This window comes from Echeneis naucrates, chromosome 5 (genome assembly GCF_900963305.1).
Source record: "Echeneis naucrates chromosome 5, fEcheNa1.1, whole genome shotgun sequence".
Classification (NCBI taxonomy): Eukaryota; Metazoa; Chordata; class Actinopteri; order Carangiformes; family Echeneidae; genus Echeneis; species Echeneis naucrates.
Window position 1 is genome coordinate 21,301,020 of NC_042515.1, and position 11,797 is coordinate 21,312,816.

Below are 11,797 nucleotides of genomic sequence, written 5' to 3' on the forward strand. Positions count from 1 at the left end.
TCAGAGGTAGTAGACTGGGTACCCGTATGGTGACAGACATTTGTATCTGCCCTCATCTATGCTGATACATGACAGGTTGGGCAGACACGGGCAAGTGTGGTGGATTCTTTTCCCAAAGAAAGGAACCTGGAAGCAGAAAGGAAAAAATACCTCTGATGTGAGATTTGCTTAATTTTTGCACTGAAGGTGGTGAAATAGCAGGCAGACAGAAGATGGTACATTTTTGGCCTCCTTTGTGTCATCTGTGGGTGGAAGGTATGGATGGTCAGATAACACAAAGGCAACATCAAACATCTCCATTCACACCAATTCTCCTACGCAGGAATCAGCTCATTTATGTCATAACCTGCATCATGACCTCTCTGATGCGGACAAATCATCGATCACATGACGCCTTACACAGAGCAGAGAGGTGAGACAGCAGGAGAAAATCTCACCTTATGACTCATAGGGTGACAGTCGTCTCCTTCCTGTCCCATGGGCGTGCATATACGCAGGCTGCGGATCCACAAACTCACTGCACAACACATCCCTCCTCCACACTGAGAGTCCTTCTCACAGGCCTACAAACACACACAGCCCACAATTTAAACATTTAAATCTTCACTTAATTAGAATCTCCAGCCAATTTAGGTTGAGGTCAACTTCAGCGGTGAGTTCCAGTTCACAGGTCTGTGGTCATCACTGCTTTTGCTGCTGCTGGTGGTCTAATCAAAGTCGTCATTATGTATGTAATTATATAAGGCACACATCTGTTATGTAATGTAATCAAGTAAATTATGTAATCCTTTTTATGTTAAGATGAAATGACAGCTGGTGTAATAATGAACATGTAGATAGGTGAGAACTGCGTTATCAACATCCACTTCAAAGTGGAGGAACCTGAGGAGAGTATGATGCTAATGGTCAACTTATTAAACCATTCGTCAGATCATAACTCAACAACACATGTCAGGATTGGTGCTGATTTATTGTTATTGTTCTGACTGTTAGGATGAGAAGCCAAGTGACAGCTCTCACTTCAGATGAGATGAGGGGAAACACGATAACAAGGAACAGCAGTGATTTCATGTGACAGACGCCGATAAAAATCACTCTTAACGGCTGCATGCTCGTATCTCACCGCACATCAGCAGCACAGCGTGAGTGGGCTGTTGTGACAGGGATGGGTGTTTTATTAGCAGGTTGCTGCATTGATGTGCAGTGTGCTCACACACCCTGATTTGGATGATGAAATTATTCACAGCATAGCTTTGCATCTTACAATCATCCATTTATCTATAGATAAATGGACGATTGTAAGAGATTAATTGCATTATACTTTAAAATGCAAGCATCAAAAGTCCTATGCACAAGTCAAATATAAAACATCCTAACAAGTCAAAGCAAATTCCTATTCAATTTAAGAGCAGACTTAATCACTCATTGATTAAACAAGCCAATCTCCTTTAAGATTTAAATGCCCAAAGATATGTCTTCATTTCTATCAAAAGAATATACTTCTAGATTATATTGTACAATCATACATTTTCAACACAAGGTAATTTTGTTATTTTGCTTTTTCCTTTGGCTGATCCTTTAAAGCACCATAAAATTAAAATCCCTCATATTATTATTAAGGAATAAATTTCCATAAAGACATATTTGGATAGTGGTAAATGAGTAGCTGTCTAAATAGCTAAGACATTACGGACAACATATTCTTAACTTATTGATAGTCTTTCAATCATGAAAGATCATTTTTGGATAATTCATCAAAATTCCCACTATATGAAAGACAAATGTTAAGAAAAGAAAAGAAAATATGAAGCAGCGCACAGCAAGAAACATTTTTCAGTGAAAAAAAGCAGATATTTGCTCTGCATGGTCCCATCATGCTGAGACCTGTCCAATGCCCCGTCAGGTATCTGTTTGCTCTCACTTACCCCTGTGATGACGGCTGAAGAACCATGGGACACCAAGAGAAGGGAGAAGAGCAGTAGGAAGAAGGACCTCATGTTGAAGAGCTGTCTTTCTGCTCCTGTGCCCTCCAGGGTGAAAAGTAAAGATACTGAGGCTGCCGGACCTTGCTGCATGTGCATACGTGACAAACCGCAGAGACAAGTGGCCTCCGAACTCATGTGTTGAGGGCTGGCAGAGGTTTATAAGCCCAGCCTGCCATTCAGAAACTCTGTGACTCACTCAAACCAGCATCGCTTTGCCCAGGCTTCAGGAGAGAGAAAAAAAAAAGAAACAAGGTAAACTTCAAGAGGAAAATACACTTGTCCTTCCAATTTTCCATCTTGAATTCATGTTTTCAGAGGAAAACCAAGGCTTACACTTGGCTATGCCACACCAAAGCTTGCCAGAGCCAATTGAAACATACATGTTTTTTTCTCCAACTCACATTTTCATATAGCAAGGCCACAGTTATGAATATCCCCTTTCACATCAACTCCTGACAGTATTCACAATAAGAAGAATGAATGGGAATTGCTGAGGTCACAGCATTCTTCAAAATAAATGTAATTCCAGCCATTTATCTCCAATTATCTCCTACTGTGATTTTCATTGTGCCCATTTGCAGTGACAACTAAATCCAAATGAATGTACACTTTTGTCACTTTTTATGTGGCTGAAAGAAAACTTTACTATTTTTTTTTTACTACATTCATCATAATTCAAAAGACAAATACACAAATTGTTAAATAAGCTTAGACCTCAACATTTTAAGTGAAAAAAAGATATCGCCCATTTAAGTGCCATTCCATGGAGTCAACTTTTTCTCAAGGCTTTTTTTTTTTTTTGCTCTAAGAGTGCACCTTTTTTTGTATGGCCTCAAAAGTATCAAGAAATGATTGAGAACAGGTTGCCAATTCCTGAAGCTTAGTTGGCGTATCTGAAATGTTAATCAAGCTAACTATTGCCTAACAACAGTTTTTTCCTTTTAAAAAAAATGGGAATTAGAGTGAATGAGGAGAAGGTTAAAGGACAGGGAAACAGATGAAAAGTTTAAGAAATGACATCTGGGAGGGAAAATGCTACTTCTGGACTACTAAAAGTTGTGTTTGTACCTATATGATGATCTACTTCGCATGAACATTCAGTGGAAATAATATGGAGGGGAAAAAAACTAACACAGCATTACAACTGGCATATTACAATCGCAACATGATTTATTTTTCTTTTCATGCATGAATGGCCATTCTTTTTTCTTATTTATTTAGCATCTTTTTCATTAATTTACTTGGATAGTGTTTAAATCACAAGGATAACAATCCCCAATTTTAGACAGATCTCCTGTTTTATATCATTGAATCAATTTAAATGACATGATTAAAGATAACCCTGGTACAACCATGCACAAATGTGGATGTTATTATAGTAGCCAGACTTAGAAGTACAAATTTTCATGGGTTTTTCATTTCCAAAGCATTTCATAGATGTTTGGAGGATGTCAACTGTCAATAGGAAAGTTCAAAACATGACACAAAAAACTATAGCAAAGAAATGAAGCCTTTACATTTTAGTGTAGTCAGGATACACAGCAGTCTAATCACGTGACTTTAGAGCAGCGGTGTGTCTTCTACAGTTGACTGATATGACTGACATGGTCCTTCACCACTTATGAGCTAAATCTGGCTTCGTCACAGTTTGGTACAGTGACAGTGACAACTGCTTCACACAGGAACACAGCAATCCAGCATGGAAGTGTGACCCATTACTGCCCTGTTTTGTTTCAATGAACAATATGAATTGTACATGGCAAGACATGTTTATTTTGATTTTATCAGCATCAGTAGAAAATAATAAAGTTGAAATAGATAATTCCAAATTTGTAAACTGACAGTTGACAAAGTAAAGTGCTGGCAAATGTCTTCAAAACTGAAGGCAACTGCTCATTACACTCTCTCTGTCTACACACACACACACACCTAAACTTTTGGCGATGATAGAGTCTCCATGGATGTGTTAAGTCCAGTGTTACGTCTGATTTTAGAGCAAGACCTGATATACAGGATATACGCTTAGATACATCAGTATTTGAAAATATGAAATATAAAGTTAAAGACAAGCATAATCCTGCTTTCCTAGTGCAAAAACAATGAATGACTTCAGTTCTGAAACACAGAAAAAGTAGGAACATATCTGAAAGAGCAGCTTGAGGAACATGCGAGCATGTGACAGCTGCTTAAGCACACATGGCCGTCATTGTCTGGATTTGGGGAGCGCTTTGAGGAGCCAATCCCAGCTCACTCTGGGTGAGGGCGGGGTACATCCTAGATAGGTCACCAGTCCATCACAGGGCCAACACACAGACACAGACAGAGACCAACAACCACTCACAGTCAGACCTACAGACAGTTTAGAGTCACCAGTTAACCCAAACACGATGTCTTTGGATGGTTCCATTTCTGGGCTGTAGGGGTTTCTTGTCATTTCAAAGGAATAAAATGAAACAGCTCACTGCACAACCTGCTGCCCACCGAACTGAAGATGTCACTCTCTCCTCTCCTGTCCCATCAATACAACTGTGTTTAGCGACCTGACAGACAGGCGTGACACTGCTTTGCAGCAGAGATTACTGGCTCCCAGGACCCCTCTGTTGGCAGGGTGTGTTTCACACTAATGGTTATGTTGCAACGTGAAGCCGTGCTTCCATCTTTGAGAGAAGGCATTTTTCTTGGCTGCCGGCCCAGCACTGTGCAGAGGCATAAACCGTGTAGTTTACCAGCGGAAATGTACAGACATGTCTGCAGTACAGCCAGACCTGCTGTCACTGCCTCATCCTCTGATCCTGTCCTCCACAAACTCCAATCTCATGTGCTCCATGTCCATAAACATGCGAAAGGGACACATGCTGCTGGATTATGGGGTTGTTGCAGACATCAGATTCTTTCTGTCAGTGCTTATCATCAGAGGATCAGACCCGCGGATGACATGTTGCCACCGTAGATGTGCCATGCTCCCAGCAGGCCTCGTCCTCCCTCGTTTTGTTCTACACACACACTGTGCCAGTAGCCCCCCCACCGCCACCCCACACACACATAATCTGACATATTCTCTCTCTCTGTTATGACCATCAGGTTGGCTGAATCTGGGTAATGCCTGGCTCCCACCTGCTGGGACAATCCCACAGAAGAGATTAGGGAAGAGAGTGGGTGAAGATGTGTGCTCTTTTTACCACATTAAGTTTTACTGCACCTAAAGGAGAAACATGATAGAAAATAGACCTCAGGGATGTGTAAGGTGAGCCACAGCGATGAATTATAGATTAGCCCTTCCCTTCTGAAGTAGCACTGTTATACACATGCACACACAATCTTTGTGGAAAATTAATAGTCTTTGAAAGCTGCCCAGAGACTGCAACGCCTTGCCTTGCTTCCCACTCGTTAGTCTTTCATAAAGAGGCATGCTGGCAGAACATGAATTGTGTCCTTGGCTGTCGATATAACATTTGGGACACGATGTACAAAAACCGGAGGAAGTTTTAAATTGATGCTGTTCAAGGGAGACTTGTTTTGGTATAACATCAGGAACATATTATCTCACAGGTTTCCAATGCTGTTGATTGGAATGATTGTTTCAAATACATAAGAGCTGTTGTCGAGAAAGAACATCACCTCATTACAGAGGTTGAAAGGTTTTGTATTTGATCTCATTACTTCATATGAACATTAGCACCACTTCAGTTTCTTTGAGATGCACTTCTGTGACATCTACAAATATAATAAATTGTTTGTGTGCTTAAAAACACACAGCTCTCTTTCATCAATCTATCCTTGCAAGGTCAACACTAATTCACTGTCAGAGATGTCCTTGTCATCGTGCTTTCCCCCCACAAACATTACCTCATTTATCCACACCTCATGTGTACTGATGTACTCCAACAATAAAAGCCATCCTCCCAGTCAGAATAGGCCATGCGTGTTCATCACCTGCATATCTAATCACAGCTTGACATAAACATCTGACTTTTTCTTTGATTGCAGAGGCTTGAGTCATGCTGTAGTGGATGAGTTGTTAAATCATTTTATAACTCAACATTAGCACGGCTAAGCATAATTAGTCTAGCCTATTAATCAAGTCTTTGTGGTGAAATGAATGATATACGTATAGAATTCTCTAATTTCAGGTTTGTTGTGTTAGTTTTGTGAAGTGTAATTAAAAATCATTATTCATCAGAATTTAATCAAATGCCAAGTCAGATATATTTGATATTTTTTTATTAGCTCATATACACTTAATATTACACAGAGTAATCTCTGTGTTAGAAATGTATTGTGTATGTTATATTGTCCACCATATATATGTTTATATTTTTCCACCATAAAGTGTTTTTTTTTTTTTTTTGTCTGCAAACGCTGACAAACCTGCCACTGCGTGGATTGAGGATACACAACTACAGAGAGCAATGCCATCATCTGCAGTTACAGTAGAGAAAGACTCTGCTGCTAGCTACCAGGGAAACTGACAAAATGCATCCGTCACATCCCACCCCCAGGTTGGTGCTGCTGTAAATCTGATGGAGCCTCGTGTGAGAAACGTCAATGCATGTGTGTTCTTGAAATGTATTTCAGGGCAGCAGCCTACTCATCAACCCTGATTATAGCATAGCCACAATGCTCCTGTTAGGGTTTGTAAAACACCCAAAAGCCAAGCATCAGACAGGGCTAGAAAAGATTTTTTGGAAAGCGTAGGGGAAAAGTTGCTTGAGGGTGAGGGGTGGAGTGATCTCTGAGCATAAGGGGTGGAGTTAGGTCACTGGAGCAGAATAAAGGGTCCAGGGAAGGGTGGCGTAGAGGCAGGTTGGAGACTGTGGTGGCAAGTGGCACAGTTGTGGTTTTCACATGAGGCTTAAGACCGCAGAGGCTGGGCACAAGACAGCTTGGAGCTGGAGCTTACACACAGGAACAGACACTGGAGAGACATGAAGGAACAGGTCAGTAACAAAAACTAGAAAACACCGGTACTTCATGTCTGGACAGATAGAGCCTAAATGTACAGAAGAAGTAGGCGGGCAGGAAGCCAGAGCTCCAGCCACCAGATGCTGTGCCCAGCAGCAAAAAAGTCTTTGATGCCCGCCCATAGAGCAAGTGCAACTGGCTGGGCATGATGTTTGAGCATTCTCATGGAAACCACATGGAAAAAGTCTCAAACGGAATTTGGATGGATTCAAAAACAAAGCCTATGGGAATGCAGGGTGTAATAAATGTGCAGTAAGCCAGGCAACCAGTAATATTAGGAGTGCTTGGCCCTCAGATTTTACCTGAGTTTACCTGAATTCATTCTGCAGTGACTTAGATATGCATCATATTCTCAGGAAGATATGAAAGGATGGTTTTTATTTTGACATCCCAGAATCATCACTTCTTTTGACGCATCCCAGTGAATGGATTTTATATTACTATACTACAATTCATCTTTTCATGCCAGTGCAACATGTTATTCAAAAGTCAATCTTTTCATAACTTCAAAAAGTTTAGTATAACGCAGTGACTTTATATGTTTGTGTTTTCTGCTTTCTTTTTTTATTTTGGTTTTCCTTGTTGTTATTATACTTAGTCATTAGTGTTATACATTTCAGTGACAGGTGTGCTGTAATCTTGTCATTTTGATCATTTTACAGCTTCCACTTTAAAATCGGCTGTGTACTGCAGTCTCTGTCTCTATGATGATTTATTCAACATAGAATTGTTGCTTACATTTTTTCTTTACGCTCTTGACAATCTCATTGCATTATTCGTACATTAAATCTAATGTCATATTAAACATGAAGGTACCGATGTGTCTCATAGATCTACCAGTTTAGAAAGCATTTTATCAGACACATACATGATACACAAATGATAAAAGGTACAACCATTAGCCTGACTTCATCCATCCATATGTGGGGGTGCTTGAGCCAATACCATTGCCCCAGCTGTCACACCATATCCTTCAGGGGTAAGGAAACATGCTTTTTGGTCCTCCTCATCACCATTTTTATGTATTATGGCCAAAAACCTTTCAAGGATTTTCAAAGTTTTAGTCTATGACCTGTAGATGCTAAATTTCTCCAAACAAATGAATGGAGTTCACTAATGATGAGGACATTGTTAACGATGTAAACAAGTAAACAAGCCTTAGAAGTTTCATTAACTAAAGAACTGTAAAGCCACTGATATCTGCTACAGAGGCTCATTAGCTCACTACAGCTATTTAATGCTGTGTTTTAAAGTGTTGGAAACCACTGGAGATGTAGAAATGATGTGTCAATCCTTTCATCAGATATTGTGTGTGGGTACCGATGGGCCCATCTCTGAAAAAGTTAAAGCAGTTTTTAATAGGAACAACTTCAAACAAGTTCAAATGGCAGAAACTCATCAGGGGCTGCTGCAACTTTCACATTTTTGTTTTTTGCTGTCTCTGACATTTGTATCTGACTGATTTTATTAATTTGCTTCATATATTATCATCCTGTGTCCAAGTCTATGATTAAATACATTTTTATTTTTAACAATAACTTCTTTTGTATGGTCAGAGGACTGAGTTAGGGAACACATAAAACCATCATGGCAACATGAGCGGCGGTAAGTGGAAATACACAGTGCTGCAGATGCAAACATACAAAGTTAGGCCATAAACCACAGCACGTTGCTGGTAGTGCACACAGGGGATTATTATGAAAGCCACACATTTCAGTATCCATGGCCATTTACCACTCAGAGGATATGAGACAGAAAACACTGATGCTGGCAAACACAATTCCTCATTTTCAACCTTGAGTAACTTAAGTAAATATTCTTTATATAGAAGGGATTTATTTCCCCCTTTTTGAATACTTGATAGGTTTAGTGTCAATTCAAAAGAACGACAAGAGGGAGAAAGGGGAAGAAAGATGGAGAGACTTCCAGTACAGGAAAGGATAGACAACACAAAATTATGAGACTTGCAGATTGTTCTGTCCTGAAAGCTCATGTTTCAGGCAGGTCCATATTTTTGATGTAAGGATAGTTAACATGACTGTATCTGTCCTGTTTTGTGAAAAAGCCACACGTACAGCATTATTACTAACCCAGGAGTTTCTTGACCCTATTTTTTCTTCAACTTATATACGTAGTTGTGTATCATCATATGTACGAATGCATGTGTGTATGTGTGTGCGCATGTACGCGCCCAATTTCCAAAGTTGGGAGAACACACAAGGACAGAATTTCTAAACACTGAACATCCAAGCATCTATTTTCTTCATCCTTTAAGTCCCTGTGAAATTCATCGACATGTCCTGGGTCTTTCCTAGTATAGTCCAAGGCCCTTCTACATTTTAGTTCTTCTTCTTCTTCACTTCACGAAGGAAACATGTTATAATAATTTAACTCCTAGCAGAATCTCTGATGGACAAACTATCACAAACACTGAAGGTAGTTTCCCAGAGTTAGTGGGTAGAGTCATTGACGAAGCAGGTCACATACACTGTACCTAGCAGCAAAAAAAAAAAAAAAAAAATGCACAGACAAACAGGCTATTGTGATCAAAAATGCCCATCATCCATCAGATCCATTGGGCCCAGCTGCTCAACTGTCTGCCATATTTTTAAGGCCTTCCCCACCTCCTTTTTTACCGTTTTACCATCTGAGGGTTTAATGTAGCTGGCATTCAAAATTGAAACGCTGAATTATGATAGAAATTCAAGAAGCTTCATGACTCCAAGTATGAATTCAGCAGCCTGAGTTCTTCCTGGACTTTAAGTTGTTTCCCTGAATCAAATAAAACTGGATTCAAATACAAACACCCCATGGGTTCCATGTTTGTTTGTTTTTTTTATTTTGTTTTGTTTTTCTCAAATCAAATGCTCATGAAAGCCAATTTTCAGACAATGGCCAGACGAGTTTGCCTCTTGGATTTATTTCAATATATCTACAATTTCTTTCCAACCATAGCCAAGAACCTGAAGCCAATTTTTGAGGTGACATGGAACAAAATGTGCAAATGTGTGATTTTGGAAATAGCGCAAACTGGTTTGGCTGGTTTATGTTGCTTGCACTCTGTGTGCCTGCCTGGGTTCACTCCAGGTTCTCCCATGAAGATGAACACCTGCAGGAATACTTGCCAGTGGAAAGTGAGATTGGTGAGAGTGAGAATCAGATTGACGATGAGGGCAGTGAAAGTACAGAGGCAGGTATTTCCAGAACAGCATAAAATAGGATGTACCCTAAAATAGAATTACAAATGATTGCTCTTTGTCTATGGCTTTGACAACACGCTTGATTCTAAGTTATGTATTTCAATAAACATCTGTTGCATGTAATTTTGATTTAATTGTGACTCAAACTGCCCACCTGCTTCACCAAGACCCAAGACAGCTGGTCCAAGCAAAGATAAGAAATATGACTCTCAAGTAAAAAAGTCTTTCTTTGAAAGACCAGACTTCAAACCATTCTTGGCTCATGAGCTTCTCTCTGTCGAGGTATATTCCCTTCCCTCTCATCTGTCCTCCAGGAGCCAGGATCTCTGATGGACAGCATATATACGCTGTAACTTAGTAATAAATTTCACTGACTGTTTTTCTTGTTGTGTGTCTTGTTGTTGCATCTTTTAATGGGATCAGACCACAGCAGCGTGTTTCCATCCCTCCCATAACAAATCTGTTTGAGGAGGGATAAAACATGATGTACGGCTATATCCTGAGCTGGATGTCAAAGAACCTCAATGAGTAAACAAAGAGGATCCGTGGGGAGAGTTGGAGCAGCAGCGACTCGGCATAAATATGCATAGATATCTCCACTGGGTGTTAATGAGTGCTGGGACTCGTGTAGAGTATTACAGCAGCATGGGCTGCGTTCTTAATTACAGTGAAAATCAAATTTGCATGCTCAGTCATTTTTTTTAAGACAAAAGAGCAGCAGAAAAAAAAACTGTCCATGTTGTGATTTGAGTAGTTTGAACTAAAAACAGCTAAAAACAGCTGCAAGGGCCTGAAAATCAAAAAGGGAATTAATTCAAATTTCTTTAATGGGGGCAGTGCTGTCGACCCGCAACAAGACAACAAGGTCACAGGTTCGGTTCCCAGCCTGGGGCCTTTCTGTGCAGAGTTTACATGTTCTCCCCGTGTCTGTGTGGGTTTCCTCCCACCATCCAAAGACATCATGTTTGGGTTAACTGATGACTCTAAACTGTCTGTAGGTCTGAGTGTGACTCAGGAAGTCTAACTCTGATATAAACCCAGAAAACTCTGATGGGAATTCTGAGTACGGACCAGGTGGACAGTATACTGTAACTAACAGAACTGGTTTTTCACCTTTTCAGTCTGAGTGGGAAAGACTAAGAGTGAGGCTTTCAAAAGACCTGCAGCCAGATTTTGGTCTGGGGTTGATTAATAGGCTTGACTGAAATATTGCAGCCACCCCACCTCCTCGACCTGTGGTACAGGGATATGAAAGTTAACATGAGTGGGGGGTGTAGCTTCATTAATGCTAACATACTCATCCTGCTGCAGCCACGTTTCAGTTATACAAAATAAATCAATATGGTGATCAGCAATGAGATCGTTAACTAGTACAGATTTTGATGATAATGATCGAATGTTCAACAGTCCACATTTGATCGCAGTGTTATTTGAGACTGACTTTCTGGCTGTTTTCATTTCAGTTAGGTTTTTGCTTTTAGCTCCTCTTCTGTTTAATTTGGGTTTATTAACTTAGGTTTGTCAGGGTTTTGTCCTGGGTGACTCCACCCTCACCCAGAGTGAGCTGGGATTGGCTCCAGCATCCCCGTGACCCGGCAACTGAAAGGCGGTAGGGGATGGATGGATGGATGGATCTTTTACAGGCCCTCT

General features: G+C 40.3%; 1 protein-coding gene across 1 annotated transcript; it reads right to left on the bottom strand.

Annotated features, from left to right (window-relative positions):
• Positions 1–2,081, bottom strand: prok2 (prokineticin 2). The gene is made up of 3 exons (XM_029503164.1): positions 1,926–2,081; positions 438–563; positions 1–126 (listed from the first exon to the last, which is right to left on the bottom strand). Exons 1-3 carry the CDS (start codon positions 2,079–2,081, stop codon positions 1–3), a joined length of 408 nt encoding a protein of 135 aa, XP_029359024.1.
• Positions 2,082–11,797: the final 9,716 nt, after the last annotated feature.